Genomic DNA, 16,305 nt, shown 5'->3' on the forward strand with positions numbered 1-16,305 from the left:
ATTCTGGCCATGTGCTCTACCACTGAACTATACAGTCAGGGCCTAAAGGCTCTTGTTCTTTTTATGGTGGAATTTGATCTACTAGTAAATAACAAATGTGCTGAGATCTATAGCGTCAAAATCTCCATATTTCACAAGGTTTCTTCAATTAAAAATATGCCCAAAGTCAACTCATTTCTGTTTAGGAACAAACATGTATTGTGCTATAATATTTGTAGCTTCATGTATTTGCTTTTGCCAATACTGACTACCTCTCTGAAGGTTATAATTCAATCTTTAGGAAAAGAAATCTAAGAAACATTCTGTGTTAGAATAGTCCAGAAGGATAGAAATAGTCTACAATTACCGAAGATCCAAGATCTTGGAATTTATATCAATTTCTTAATACTTAAAAACTGAGATGATTTTCAAAAATTAAACAAAGTAGTATAAAGTGCAACTTTGACAACATATGTTGCATTTTGTGCAAATGAAACACTCTTGCAAACTCTGAGCAATCTTTGACTTAATGTCACAATCAACATTGAATGTTTCTATCAACCTTCTTCCTTGTTATCCCTATCCCACCCACAGTCAAAACTCCTGTTCCTTTTGATCATTCGCAAAAATATTTTCCTTCATGTTAATCTCAAAGTTATCATATTCTTCTACAGTTTACAGTATTTAATGAATTGGGTTTAACCTTTTCTTTGTCCAAGGGATCAGAGGACATTAACTAATTTAATGATTATCTTGAATACTTGTCTTTTTGTTAAATGGAAATATAACAGAAAATAAATAGTGCTGATATTAACACAGAGCAATGAGTATCGATGAATTTAACAGCAACAAGAGAGAAAACCACAAAAAAGTGATTACTATAATATGTTTCATACAAACTTGTCACGAGACAAAATTAAACAATGCAGGTTTATATAAGACAAAAATGCCAGGGAAAATGAAAAAGCCCTAGGTGACACAGACAGTCTCCCTGTTGTATATTTTAATGTATGCTCATTATGTTCAAGAAAATAGAGGAAATATGAATGTAAGAAGGAAAAAGGAAACTCATCAAAGAAATAGTGACCCACAAAATCTGACATGCACATGTCACTTAACCATTACAGAGTGACACAGAAAACAAAAAAAAAATATAGCAGGAAACAAGTTACCATATAGCTATCATAAGACCTTGTCAGCAATTAATCCATGGATTATGTCTACAACCAAAAGATAGAGTGACTGATGGGCTGGGGAGAGGACTCAATGGTTAAACTGCTTGTTGCTAAGCATGAAGACCGGAGTTCGACGCTTAGCACTCACGAAATCTGAGTGTGCCCCTAGGGCCTTTACTCTCATAGGGACAGCATAAATCATAAGAACAGACAACACAACAGATCTCCACAAAATGCGAAAACGTGGAAACTTACTGAATATGCGATGAAACTAGAAACCAACATAAGAATTCTGTGGAAACTATATAAACACGTGGAAATTAAACAACTTACTTTTAAATAACAAGTGGACCAAGAAAGAAAGAAAAAAAGGAAACTTAAAATCTCTCCTTCTTCTAAGCCATTGAGATTGCTCAGTGCATAAAGGCACACGGTAGAGATAGAATTGACTCCTGCAGGCTGTTTTCTCACTTCCACACAAGTGCTATGGTAGGTGTAGGTACACACACACACACACACACACACACACACACACACACACACACACACCTCTCTTCTCTATTCCTTCTGTCTCCATATAAACATCTGCTTCAAATCTCAGCTGGGCATGGTATTGTGTTCCTGTAATCCTTGCATTTGAGAGGTGGGAGCAAGGAGATTGTACATTTAAGGCAGGCCCACCTGGGCTACATAGTGAGTTCCAGATTAGCCTGTTTGACATAGTGAAACCATGTCTACACACATGTGCACATGTGCACACACACATACACACACACTTGAGTTAAGCTCACATTTTCTTCCATTTCTTGTCTGAAACCTTCAACTTTAAAAACAATAGCAATTTTCTTTTGTGTTCACATAATACTTCGTTAATCTCTATTCTAATTTTATATCAACATATAATTGTTATTTTTGTTTGTTTGTTTGTTTGAGACAGAGTTTCTCTGTGTAGTCCTGGCTGTCCTGGAACTCTGGAACTCATTCTGTAGACCAGGCTGGCCTTGAACTCAGAGATCTGCCTGCCTCTGCCTCCCTAGTGCAGGGGTTAAAGGTGTGCACCACCAATGCCTGGCTAATAATTGTTATTTCTACATCAAGATTTCAGTGACAAACTGAAGCTCCTGAAGAGAGCATTTAAATATTGTTTATTTTAATCTTACTGTCATAAAATATTTTATGGAGTGGGTGAGATGGCGTATCAAGTGAAGTGCTTGCCTTCAAGCCTAAGTGCCTGAGCTCGAGCTCTTGGGCTCACATGAGAGAGAAACAACTCCTCTGACTTCCACATGTGCACATGCTCTCTCTATAAGTAAATAAACTCCATCTGAAAATGTTTAAATACAATTTTATTAACTCAACAAATTGACTGAAAGAATAATTAAAATAATTATGAGGCAATTAAATGGCTTTACTAAAATGATGCTTTGAATAAGAAATTTTATTTACATTATTTGAAGCATTACCTAGGGCAAAGGATCCTAATTAAAGAAAATTCAAAAAGTGTTCATTAAAAATAAACAGAATTGTCCTTCTGAATTAGCATGTCTATCCATATTGTGATTGTTCCAGTCCTGTTTTTGTAGCTTTTTCTAAGAGAGACAGTTTCACAGCATGGTATATGATATTGTGGCTCTTACACACTGGCAGCTAATGACTGAGAGAGGGAGAAATAGCCTCTTCAGGGGTGAGCCCCATATTGGTTATCCAAGATAAAGTGGTCAGTCCTGAAACCATATACATACAAACAATAAAAAGGAGTCAGTGGTGTGTGTGTGTGTGTGTGTGTGTGTGTGTGTGTGTGTGTGTGTGTGTGTTTGAGGGTGTGGGGGCTGGAGGGAGGAAAGGGAAAGAGAGAATGATGTAATTGTATAGTAATTAAAATGTGTTTTAATTAAAATGCTTTTTTTTTCAGTTTTTCGACATAATGTGGAGGCCCACAGAGGTTTCCAAGTGAGATCTGAGCTTGCTTTACCCAGCAGCTGCATTAGAAGATGGCTTGACCATGTGTGTGGTTACCAGGTAACTGGCAGGGTCTGCACATGGCTGTGCTAGGAGGAAATATTTTGCTCCTCCCCTTAGCATTCCTATAGAAAGCTCTTTTTCAGAGTCAGAAGAGGCTGATGGATAATGACCCAGGCCCTCCAGAGTCTATCCTGTGTTTCTATCTGTTTCTCTCCCCTCTATCCTTCTATCTAAATATTTTTCACTTCTCCCTCCTCAAGAGTACCCTGGGGGAAAAGTGGGATCAGGCTTCCCACAGTGAAATGGGCACCCCCTTCCCCCAAAAAAGACAGGTTTTCTCCATGTGTCCCTGACTGTCCTGGAACTCACTCTGTAGACCAGGCTGGCCTCAAACTCACAGAGATATACCTGCCTCTTCCTCTCAAATGTTGCAACTAAAGGTGTGCACCATCACATCACAGTGCACTATCACACCTTGTGGAGACCCACAGAGGTTTCCTAGTGAGAACTTACTTAGGGTCCAAGAATCTGAGCTTGCTTTACCCAGTGGGGCTGCATAAGGGGATGATTTGACCATGGGCGTGGTTACCAGGTGTTTAAAAGGGTCTACACTTGGCTGTGCAGCGTGCTTTGATCTAGCAAGGGGAGGACTTTTGCCCCGCCCCTTGGCATTGTTATAAAACGTCCTTTTAAAGAGGCAGAAGGGGCTGGTGTGTATTGACCCAGGTCCTTCTGAGCTATCCCGTGTTTCTAGCTTTCTTCTCTTTGCTATCTTTCTATCTAAAAGTTTCTTATCCCTCTCTCCTCCTCAAAGGAACCCTTTAAAAGGTGGGATCTGGCCTCCCACAACACCTGGCTTAAAAAACATTTTTAAAAATAAAAACAAGATCAACAGTTGTCTGTAATGTTATCAATTAGTCAAAGAGCAGAGAACAACTGATCACGAGGTGCCCAGCTCCATTGGATACATTTTCGACACAATCTTGTGCCTGAGGCTTAAGGAACATGGTGAAAGATGACTGGGGATGATTGTAGAGCTAGGAGACCAGGAAATCTGCTGTGAGATTGTGTCTCCTAGAAAAGACAGGGAAGCTATACCCAGGAAATCATCACGGTAAGGCTGCCGAAACAAGACCTGATAAAGGACAACACCAGTAGATATGCTTATGTGAAAAAGGAAAATCTCAAGGTTTGGGAGGCAGCACCTATAGATAAAGAATTACAAGCAACTAGGACTGCTGAGAGAGGGTGGATTCTTTGAGGATGAATCTCCTAATTGGTTATCCAATACCAAGTGGTCAGCCCTGAAATCATTTACAAACAGAAATATTAGATGGACTCAGCTTTATCTGACTTTGTCTTTATCTATTTAGGCATATACATATGTACATATATGTGTGTGTTATACATACGTAATATATGTGTGTGCCTAAATATATATGTAACAATAACAAAGAAAAAGAGGCCATGAATTTGAGAGAGAATGAAGGGTACATGGGAGTTGCTAGAGAAAGGAAAGGGAAGGGGGTAATGATGCAACTATATTTTAATTAAAAATATGGAAAAAAAACCAGAATTACCACTTACCTCTGTGTATTCATCAAAAGTATGGTCTTCTGCCTGGAAAGTTTCTATCATCTTTGTTGCAGTCCCATCAAGGAGCCAGTTATAGTTTTCAACTGAAAATTAACATTTCAATTAAAATCTGAATAAATTTTAATATAGTAAAATGTTTTTGTAACAGCAAAGAACAGAGTAGCCTACTCAAGCACAATTTTAATAGGGTATTAACAACATTTAGAGAAATAAAGAGAGGAAAAAATATTTGACAGCCATTACTTTGTATGCTAACCTAAAAAAGTTAATGAGAATGTTTAAAGACTCAAGAGGCAAACCAAGTAAATAGATTTTGAAGCCAAAAAGACAAGTTTATTTAGTATATTGCAAAGAGAGCAATAAAACTGTCTGCCCAAACATGTGTATCTTTAAATGTTAAATGTACTACAATATTTGAAGCTTTGAAAATAATTTAGAGGTGTTGTGCATAGCTGTTCTGTCTATGACCTTGAAGCACCATCCCTAGAGATATAGCAGGTAATTGCTCTACCTGCTTATGACCTTGAAGTGTATGCCCCTGGGGCGTGGCCTCACAGCGACCCTTAAGACCTGAGATGCGCAGGGCGGTAGTGGCTCATGCCTTTAATTCCAGCACTTGGGAGGCAGAGGCAGGAGGAACTGTGTGAGTTCGAGGCCAGCCTGGGCTACAGAGTGAGTTCCAGGAAAGGCGCAAAGCTACATGAAGAAACCCTGTCTCGAAAAAAACAAAAAAAACAAAAAAACCAAAAAAAAGACCTGAGATGCACGTAGGCATGCTCTTTTGCTCCCTCATGGGTTTGGATGCTGAGATGCACCAGGTGGAAGAACAGCATGGTTCTATAACTCAGCTTTCCAGGACCCTATGATAAATTTCCCATGCTGTCGTGAGTTTTTATCCTGTAATAAATTCATTTGCCCTTTAAGCAAACTCCGTGGATTTCTCGCTATGTAGACGAATAGATAATGTGAGCTAGCAGACAAGTTTAGTTAATAGCCTTTTGTTTTGTTTTGTTTTGTTTTTGTTTTTTTATTTTATTTTTCTTTATTAAGAAATTTTCTACTCACTCCTCATGCTATCCACAGACTCCCTCCTCCCTCCTCCTACTCCCAGCCCTCTTTCCCAAGCCACCCCGCATCCCCACATCCCCCAAATAGAGGTCTCCCATGGGGGGAGTCAGCACAGCCCAGCACACTGAGCCTAGGCAGGTCCAAGCCCCTTCCCACTGCACCAAGGCTGCGCAAGGTGTCACACCACAGGTACCGGATTCCCAGAAGCCTGCCCATGCACCAGGGACAGATCCCGATCCCCCTGCCTGGGTGCCCCCCAAACAGTTCGAGCCAAACAACCGTCTTCCAGTCAATAGCCTTTCAAAGGGCAACTCTCCATCCTGATACCAGATACACTTGTGCAGTAAAATTAAACCTCAGGCTTTTCAAAACTGTTCTCTCTTTTTTTAAAAAAAATATTGTTATTGATTCTTTGGTAATTTCACATCATGCCCCTGATCACACTCATTTCCCGGTTCTTCCACGTCCACCCTCCCACCTTTGTGACTCCCCCCAAAATAAAAAATTAAAATTAAGCCAGGCAATGGTGGCGCACGCCTTTAATCCCAGCACTCTGGAGGCAGAGGCAGGCAGATCTCTGTGAGTTCGAGGCCAGCCTGGTCTCCAAAGTGAGTTCCAGGAAAGGCGCAAAGCTACACAGAGAAACCCTGTCTCAAAAAAAAAAAAATTAAAATTAAAATTAAAATTAAAAAAAGAAAAGAAAAATATGAAGTCCAGTTTGTGTTGTCTACTCACTGTAGCATGGTCAGACTCATTTGATTTCAGCCTTGCCTTAGCTTCTTTATTACTCCAACATTTCCATTTTTCTTTTTCCTTTGACTTTTCCACCCTGCTCCATTAACATTCACCCCTCAAACCAGACAACAAAATGCAACTTTCTAGGTCTGATCCATGACTATTGAACCCATGATTCTGCTTATTTCTGGCTCTTTCATAACAGCACCAGAAAACCAGATATCTGCCCAAATTTGATCTAAAAATAGAATGATAAAAATCTATTTCATACGTACCGTATGAATCATAATGTGCTTTTGTGCCTTCTAAGTTGCGATGTACCGCTATCTTCAGTGTATTAAGAGCCCAGTGTAACACATGTTCTGGAAGTTCTGTGTCAAGATTGACAGGCGATGAAGTTCCTGACAGCCAAGAAGACACTGTTTGGACATTCTAACACAAATAAAAACAAAAATGAATGTTATAAACATCTAACTGAATTGATCTATAACATTTTCTTTAAATTTCTGTGGTCCAAGAAAAGGTAACTCAATGAAAAGTACTAACTTAATAGCAAATAGTTTGTAATACAATATGAAAACTTAAATGGGAGCTGAGCATGATGCATGTCTGAATCCCAAAAGTTTCTCTATGGAGGCTAAAGGAGGAGGATAAAGAGCTCCAGCACAGCCTGAGCTACCATGTCTCAAAATGTAAAACCTCAAAGATAAAACAGCTACAAAAAACCCAATCCACCTTAAGTTAGTTTTCTATCATTTAACAAGTACTTATTAACTACATCAAGGTGATAATACTAAAAAGCACTAGAAAGAAGAAATATGTGGTATATCTTGCTTTGGTTTTTGTTTGTTTGTTTTGAGACAGAGTTTCTCTATATAGCCCTGGGTGTCCTTGAACTCGCTCTGTAGACCAAGCTGGCCTCGGGCTCACAGAGATCCACCTGTCTCTGCCTCCAAAGTGATGGAATTAAAGATGTGAGCTACCATGACTTGGATTTTCTTTTTAAGACATTCACAACTTAGTAGCAAGAAGTCACACACAAAAGTATTAGTTCAGAACAGTAAAAAAAGGTAAACAGAAGGGAAACATCTCCAATTAATAGATGTTTTCAAAGAAAAAAGCATTTTGTAACTTAAAATAACTTGTAGGGTAATAAAAGGTGTAATATTTTATGTTTATACAGAGTACAGTGAGATTCAATTCAAATATTCTGAAATAGAATAGTATAAGGACACATAATGGTTAAGGATGAAGTAATACCTGCAGAATTTCAGATATTCGTTCTATCAAACCCAAAACAACATCTTCCAACTCTTGAAAGGTGGGATAAAATTCCATTTTATCTTCATCAAATGTCAACTCCATCTTAAATATTGGAAGCCTGTCTTGGTGTTTTGGATCAAAGAGTTTTACAAATTCTTCTACAGTTCTCCGTAAGAGATCCTTTAGCTACATGATATCATAAATTACTATTAATTATTTCAGAAGGTATAAACATACTCTTTACCTTAAATGAGTTGTGAACAATTACATGATCTCTATAAACTTGCTTACTCCTGGAGTTATAATCCTTCTTAATGAATATCTAAACAATAAATAGAATGATCTGTGCCAACCAGATTTTGTAACAGACTATCAGTACTCTAAACATGGCAGTGTAGAATTTCTACATTATTTATTTATTTTCAAAACCTGTGTGTGCAATATGTATGTGAGCACAGGCATGTTCATGCCACGGTACTTTTGTGGAGCTCAGGGGACAGCTTTTGGGGAGTCACTTCCTTCCCTTCACCTTGCTGTGGCAGGGCATCTCTTGTCTCTGCTGTTGGGCCGACTGCACAAGTCTGTGGGCAGCTCTTCTGTCTCTGCTACTCACCTTGCTGCAGGACTACAGATGCAGGCTACAGCCTCCAGCTCTTCACACGGGTCCCAGCAATAGAACCTGGGTTGTTGCATGGCCAGCTCTTTTACCTACAGAGCCGTTTCCCTGCTGGCCTGCTTTAATTTATTTAACAAAACTGCTTAGCACTATGCTTTAACGAATTTTTTTAAAGTACTGAATTTTAAGTGTTATCATTCAAGACACACATATAGAACATATATATGATTTGACATAATAGCATATATACCTGGTTTGACATAAGTATGGAGACACAGCTGTAAAAGGAATCCATTTTTTCAGGCTTAATGCCTTCAAGTGCCTCCTTCCTAGTAAAGAGATTTATAACCTTTGGATACCATGTGTTCATTATCCTCTCTTCTGATTTTTTAGCTTGAATTGATAGATCATTTCTCAGTGCTTCACAATCAATTGGGCCTCTAGCTCTACAGAGGAACAAAGGAAAATAATTCAAATGACAGGTTGGTCTTTATATATAGTTGTTGAAACAGATAAGATACAATTTTAAAGTTCTAAAATATAAAGAAAGGTTTTAGAGATTTGTAAATCAGTTTTAAAATTACACAATAAAGTATGTCAGACAAGGAATCATTCAGCTTCTAATTAATACATATATAAAGATTTTACGGGCTGGAGAGATGGCTTAGTGGTTAAGAGCACTGGCTGCTCTTTCAGAGAACCTAGGTTCAATTCCCAGTACCCACACGGCAGCTCAAAACTGTCTGTAACTCCAGTTCCAGGGGTTCCCACACCCTCAGACATATATTCAGGCAAAATATTAATGAACATAAAATAAAAATTAATAAATTATTAAAAAAAGATTTTACCTAATTCCTGTTAAGTCCAGCAAAATTATATCTGCAAATGTTGTATAACCAAGCTCCAGCAATATTTTCATAGTTGGATGAACAATGTGCAAATTTGCTAATATTTGGCTTCTTGCTTGAACAAAGCTAGAATGCCAAGGATTGGAATAATCTAGTCCTCTGGAAAAGCAAAACACCACATTAAACATGATTGAAAAACATACCCCAAGTTTTGAGAAATTAACATTGAAGTGAAGACAGTGGGGACTAGCAGGAAGGAACTGCAGTCAAGAATGGAAGTCTTTTGATTTTGCACACTCAGTCTTGAAACTACATTATCGTTAGAAGAAAGAGATCATTTGTGGCTAAAACAGACTGTATGCCCAGTTAACTTCTACTTTGCTCAAGCTCAGCTACCCAAAATACAGAAGCAAGAACAGTGTTAGGTTTATGGAAATATCTATCTGGCATATATCAAAGATTATTCAAGGCTAAGCTGAGTTTTTTGTTTATCATCATCATCTTCTTCATCATCATACCAAGTTTCATGTAACTTAGATTAACCTGAAACTCACTATGTGGCTGAGGCTGGCTTTGAACTCCTGATTCTCCTGCCTCCATATACTGAGTCCTGGCATTACAGGCGTAAGCCAACTTACAATGTACATCATGTTATGTTGAATTATTTTTCATATAGGTCTTCCTACTAATGTAAGTAGGACTTGATGATTAATGTAGAGAATATCTTTGGAGATTTTTTAAAGAAAATACATTTGGGCTTCATGACTGCAGACTTGAATATCAGGTCAGTTCATTTTTAAATTGTATCCAAAGCTAGATGATATACTGTTTTTTAAAATAGTTTACTCACACAGGAGATTCAGGCAAAGGGCCCCCTTCATCTTCAAGCCATTGAACTGGAGGTTTCACAAGAACACTTTGTACTAAAATACACATATATGTTAACATTTTTTAAATATCCTTCCAAGAGCTATTCTCTAACTAAGACCAAATTAGATTTTTTTGTCTAAATCTCTAACTTGATTCTGTAAGGTAGAGTTTACTGTACATTAAAATGAGTACAAGAAAATACTACCTTTCTTTTATATAATCACGTTCTTAGCATTATTTTGGCCTTCCTCTGGAGGTGAATTCAGATACAGAAACACTCTTAATTCTCAGTTCTTTTCATTCTATCTATTCAAAAATCACCGGCAAGACCACCTAAGAAGTTCATTCTAAGATAGCTACCAGGGATTGGGGAGAAAGGGAGTTAGGGAGATGTTGGTAAAATGTTAGGGAATTTCAATTAGCTAGGAGGAATAAGTTAAAGAGATCTATTGCACAATATTGTAAAGATAGTGAAAAATAATACATTGTTTACAAATATCTAACAGCACTTTAAAGTATTTTTAGCACATGCATGAAGTAATACATGTCAATTGGCTCACCTTAGACATTACACAATGTATACATTATTTGAAGCATATTGTATATGATAAATATATATATGCATATATAAATTTGTCAATTAAAGAAGAAAAGCCAGAGCCTAGTGTGTTGACTCGTAACCACAGTCCTCAAGAAACTGAGGCAAGATGATTGTCGTGAGCTTTGAGGTCAGCTGAGGGTACATAATAAGGTTCCAGGTCAGCCTGGGTTACAAAGTGATACTCTGTCTCAAAAGCAACAACAACAATATTCTAATAAAAATCACAAAGATTAAAATGCGTGAATATTTTCTAACAGTCATTAAAAATAGGATAGCTAAAACCATAGTAACAAAATAAAAAATCAAATAGTAATAAATAGTAGCTAAAAAAATACAGAAGGTACCCTTAAGTCGTAAAGTCATTGACTGGGTTGTAGTCTCAGAACATAACTGTAGGTAAAAATCATAGTGAAGAAATACATACATTTAAAATATATAGTTATTCAATATTCATTTTACTTCTACTATTTTGTCTTCTTTTGCTTTTTTGAGACAAGATCTCATGTGGCTCAGGCTGGACTCAAACTCACTATGCAGTTGAGGGTGGACCTGGAACTCTCTATCTTCCCAGTCCACCTCTCAAGTGCTGGTGTTCCAGATGTGTGCCAGACACCCAGCTGCCTTCCACTTACCATTCACTTGTGGGACAGAGGTAAAACAAGTTGGGTCTGTGTCAAACGTTACTTACCCAAATATCTCTTCATGCTTTTTTCAAAGTCACTTGACACCTCACTTACGAGACTTCCAAGCAGCTCTTCTCTTTTCTTCCCTTCCTTTAAGTGCTCAGGTATCAGCATTAACATGTGGTCCAGCCATTCTGGCTGAATCGGTACTATAGGACTACTCTCTACACACTGCTTCATGTAAATGTAGTTCAACTTGGAAACATTAAAAGAACAAGCCAAACGGTCAGAATGATAGAGCATTTCTGTGTAGCTCCTAAATTCTATTTTCTAAGACATTTTTTCAGAATAAAAAATACTTACTCTAAAAGTCTCACAGGCACATACACACCACCACCACCAACCACCACCACCACCACCCACCCCACCCCACCCACAACACAGTATAAATAAACATAATGGATTTTAAAAAATTTTTTTAGATAAACTAAACCAAAATCTTGACTAGTAAAAGGAGATTCTTCCATAGTATTCTCAGTTCATAAGGAAAATTTCATATTCATATTTTCAGTCCTCTATCCCCAAAGAAAATCTTAATGCACTTAGAAAATTTACAGCCCCATCTGCAAACATGCTTCATAATTTCCTCTTATATGTAATCAGCTCCAAAAATTTCTGGATCCTTTACTATTTTACATAATTTTACATGTTGGCATGTTTCTACCAATCGTTTCCCAGTCCCATGTATGTATGTATGTAGGGATACTCATGCAGTCAGTATCCCTAAAAAAAATCTCTAGCACCTAGCACATAGTCAGTATATAGTAACTTTCAATAAGTACTTGTTAAGTGAAAAATAAGTATTATATCAATATTAGGATAATTAATTATGACACTATTTTTACAAGAGAGATGTGTTTCTTCTATAACTGATATTTTGAATATTTTTCAATAGTTTGGAATAAGAACTAAAATATTTATGCAGATAATCCTCAAATAATGGATAGCAACACAAATACAACTCTTGAAAACCTCATTTGTGGCCCACAATATGCTTGCTCCTTTGAGTGGAGAAATATAAATTTGTTTACAGACTTCTTTCCTAGGAGGAGGCTTGGTGGGCCATCTTAGAAGAATATTTTGTAATAATTATTTTGAACATTTCAAAACAAGAAAATCCAACTCACTCCTTTTTTTTTAATTTCACTGGTCATCTGTCAAAAATAAAACAAAAGACAAATAAGGATGGAGTTTGAAAAATTTTAGTCAAATAAAATCTTAAATATAAATGTTCTTTTAAAAATGAGTTCTATTGAGATTCACTTAAGAAATAAAATGGAATAGGGTGGTTTGAAGGCGAGAACTCACCGTCGGAGGGAAGTCTGGCTCTGGTAATGAAGGTATTCTTTTATCCAGAGTTTTGTCTAGATTTTTTTTTGCTCCAGCAATTCTGAAATTTATAGTTAGAAAAGTGTATGATAAAATGAGCATTAATTACTAAATACTTCAAGTTGAACATTTTAGACATCTATACTTATACTAAACAAAGAAATTTTCAAGAGATCTTTATTTGACTACATTTTCATTTCCTTTTTTTTTAAGGAGGGGGATACTGAGAGACAATTTCACCCAGTCTGGCCTTGAACTTGCTATGTAGTTCAGGCTGGTCTTCTATTTGTGGCAATCCTACTGCCTCAGCTTCCCAGAGTGTTGAAATTACAGGCATGAGCCATCTGACTGAACTTTTTATGAGAAACAAATCCTAGTGACCATTACCCATGATATCTTAAATTTTAAATTATTAAAAACCTATCTTAAAAGAGTAATACTAAAAATAAAATAATTTTCAATTATAACTTACTGATATTTTTAAAATGAATTCTGATATAGAGTAAACCATCTCTGTTGAAATGCCAACATGTCTGAGAAAGCTTTCCTTACACCTGTATTAAGAAATACCTCTTGAGGGCTTCAGAGGCCTCCCTTTCTTTCAGCTCACATGCCTTGAGGTGGGTGAATGATTTATAAGCATCATATTAATTCCCATGCAAAACTCCAAGACCACATATGTCTGATTCTAATTGGCCAAAATCCAACATATGAGTCTGGACGTTCAAGACCAAAACCACCATGTTGCTTGACTTTTCCATTAGCAGACATCATGGGTCATGACAATGAGAAACTGTAAGACACTGTTGAGTAACATCCTAAGAAGCCTCTTCTAAGTCTTCTACAGTACTGAGGAGAGTCTGCAGAATGATTCAGGTAAGAGGCTAGAGAGATGCTCGATGATTCAGAGCTCTTGCTGCTCTTCCAGAGGACCAGCATTTGGTTCCCAGCACCCATGTTGGGCACAACTGCCAGGGGATACAATGTCCTTTTATGGTCTCTTGCATGTATGTACACACACACACACACACACACACACACACACACACACACACACACCACAATATTTTGTAAAAGAATGAAGAGAGCAAAAGATCTCTAACAGCATATACAATGATGTTAGTTAAAATTCTTCATAAACTTAGGTTTAAATATGAGTAAGTGAAAGATGGGATTATAAAAATAGAAGTCTAAGGAAGTTATATGATTCCATACCTGTTTAATTATAAAGTGTAACTACCAAAATTTAAATGATTGTTTTTGACAATATGACCATCAAACAATGTGGCAGTAAAATTTAAGTCAGTTGTAAAACCACTTTTAAAAGAAGTTGACCAAGAAGAGAAAGTCCTGATTCTTTTTCAGAACTCAGTCCAGTTCTAACATAATAGCAGACACAAGAACAAGATACTTAAACTGCAGAACCAGACCACTCGGGGCCAAACCATTTGTGTGAGCAAATGACTTTTCTGTTCCTTGGTTCACTCATTTAAAAAATATTGATAAATGGCTCAGGACCCAGATTCGATTTCCAGCACCGACATGGCAGCTCACAACTCTAGTTCTAGAGGATCTGATCCCTCTTCTGACTTCCCTGGGCTCTTGCATACATGTGGTATACATACATAAACTTAGGCACACACACACACACACACACACACACACACACACACACAAAATAAATATTTTAAAAATAAAATAAAATAAAGAGTTTAACAATAGTATATATCTCATTGAGGTGCTGTGAGAAGTATAGGTAACGTGATAGGAACAATATCTGGACAAGCAAGCACTCCACAAAATTGGCTATCATTATGACTAATTCTCAATTTCTTTTCTAATTAATTTGAATTTTAATCCTTGATTTATCCATGGATGGCATATATAGTTTTTAGAAATATTTATGAGTCTATTACACTAATCATTAATTCCAAGCAATAATTATTTACTAATATGCTACTTACACTAACTGGTTAATTTTCTTCTGCTGCTCCTTAGATCTTCTGTAATTTAGCAGCTCACTTTGTTTTGGTGTGTTAATACATATGTCTTTGGGGGGACGGACAATAGGGGGCAACTTCAAATTCAAAGCCTCCTTTTCTGCTGATATGGCAGTTGTGTTGGGATTCGACATCTTGGTCTCCTACGGATTAAAATACTCTATACCCTGGAAAGAAAAGGTTCATACAGACACTATCGCATGAAATCAAGCATCAATGTATTTAGTGTCTCTTACACATAGACAGCACAAATAAAGCTCCATATCTCTTCAGATGTGCTTGCCAAGCATGGTAGTGGTTAAAGAATGGCAGTTGAGAGGAGTGGGCAGGAATTCTAAACATAGCTCTACCTACCAGTCACTTACTAGGAAGAAGTGAGGCCAGACATTCTTTCCCTTAGGATCAGAAACTAAGGAACTGAATTTAGTGCGCTGTGAGTAGCCTTACAACTCTAAAACCCAGGGTTTGCTGTTTTCCCCTAGAGGCAAACCACAACAAAATCTAGTTGTTAAGAGAGAATGTCCCTCCCCCTAAGCTGGCATTTAATATCATTAACATTTTTCAAAACATTATTGAATCAGTCTGGCTAACATCATAGAAAATGATGTTATGATTTTCAAAAAGTCATACTTAACGCAAAGCAAATGTAAAACATATAAACACTCAACAATTTAACTGTGGTATCAACTACACTTCCCCCAAATGCCCCCAGGATTTGGAGATTTGTCTGCAGGCACCCAATTCATAGATCTCAGGGGGAAAGGAAGGGAAAAGCAGAGGGACATCACCTGATTCTCACCCAGAGACGTCTTTGAGAGACGTCTTTGAGCGTTTCTCCTCTGGTGAGAGAACGTGAACAAGGAAGGTTGAAAGCTCCAGGAAGTATCCAGTGGAGGGCGTAGACAATCCAGTAGAAACAACACAGTCACCACGGAAACTGCCCGGGCGCCAGGAAAAGCTGAAGGTTGCTGGAAGAGGCAGTTGCTGAACTAGGATAGATGTAAGATTAACAGTCACACAATTTTTCACTCAACTGAATGGAGGGCAAGTTGTTTTTGTTGTTGCTGCTGCTGTTTAACTAACTGCCTTACCTTGGAAGGAGTCCAGGAAAGAGGATTTTCAAATTGTAGAAAAAGGGACGAGTAGAAAATTAAATCCATTGGAAAACATATAGATTTGTGTAAATATTCATAATGAAGAATGGAGTCTACAAGTGTCCTCATAGTGACCTTCTGTAACTGTTGTAACTAATACTCAATATAATTTACCTTGCTTCTATATTTGCTGTTTGTTTATACAACACTTTCAGGAAGTCCTTACCAAAAATCAAACAGGTTAAGGTGCAAATTTTGCAGCTACGCTTGAGGAAAGACTGTTGTGAGTTGAAACCCCTGTGAATAGTCCAGGAAGATTATGGGGGATAAAAAATTTCTTGTAATTTTTTCAGTTAGCATACCAAATAATGGGTTTCACTATGAGATTTCTATACATGTTTCTCTTTCACTTTTATGGGCCCTCCTCCTGTTCTCTCCTCACACTAGCTCCTTTTTTTTTTTTTTCACCCTTCTACTTTTAAACTA

General features: G+C 37.3%; 1 protein-coding gene across 2 annotated transcripts in view; it reads right to left on the reverse strand.

The window, feature by feature from the left end:
• Positions 1-14,994, reverse strand: part of Dnah12 (dynein axonemal heavy chain 12) — a 157,868-nt gene extending 142,874 nt beyond the window's left edge. Inside the window, exons 1-11 of one of the 2 annotated variants that reach the window (XM_059273984.1) lie at positions 14,690-14,994; positions 12,705-12,786; positions 12,524-12,550; positions 11,402-11,591; positions 10,093-10,165; positions 9,243-9,401; positions 8,645-8,840; positions 7,776-7,964; positions 6,791-6,947; positions 4,704-4,795; positions 2,575-2,878 (exon numbers count right to left, since the gene is read on the reverse strand). In XM_059273984.1, coding sequence (XP_059129967.1) covers positions 2,873-2,878; positions 4,704-4,795; positions 6,791-6,947; positions 7,776-7,964; positions 8,645-8,840; positions 9,243-9,401; positions 10,093-10,165; positions 11,402-11,591; positions 12,524-12,550; positions 12,705-12,786; positions 14,690-14,859 — 1,341 coding nt within the window. In that variant the 5' untranslated portion in view covers positions 14,860-14,994 and the 3' untranslated portion in view covers positions 2,575-2,872. Of the gene's footprint in view, positions 1-2,574; positions 2,879-4,703; positions 4,796-6,790; positions 6,948-7,775; positions 7,965-8,644; positions 8,841-9,242; positions 9,402-10,092; positions 10,166-11,401; positions 11,592-12,523; positions 12,551-12,704; positions 12,787-14,689 lie in introns of those variants that run through there. The other variant, XM_059273985.1, reaches the window with a different exon arrangement.
• Positions 14,995-16,305: the final 1,311 nt, after the last annotated feature.

Source organism: Peromyscus eremicus, chromosome 9 (genome assembly GCF_949786415.1).
Source record: "Peromyscus eremicus chromosome 9, PerEre_H2_v1, whole genome shotgun sequence".
Classification (NCBI taxonomy): Eukaryota; Metazoa; Chordata; class Mammalia; order Rodentia; family Cricetidae; genus Peromyscus; species Peromyscus eremicus.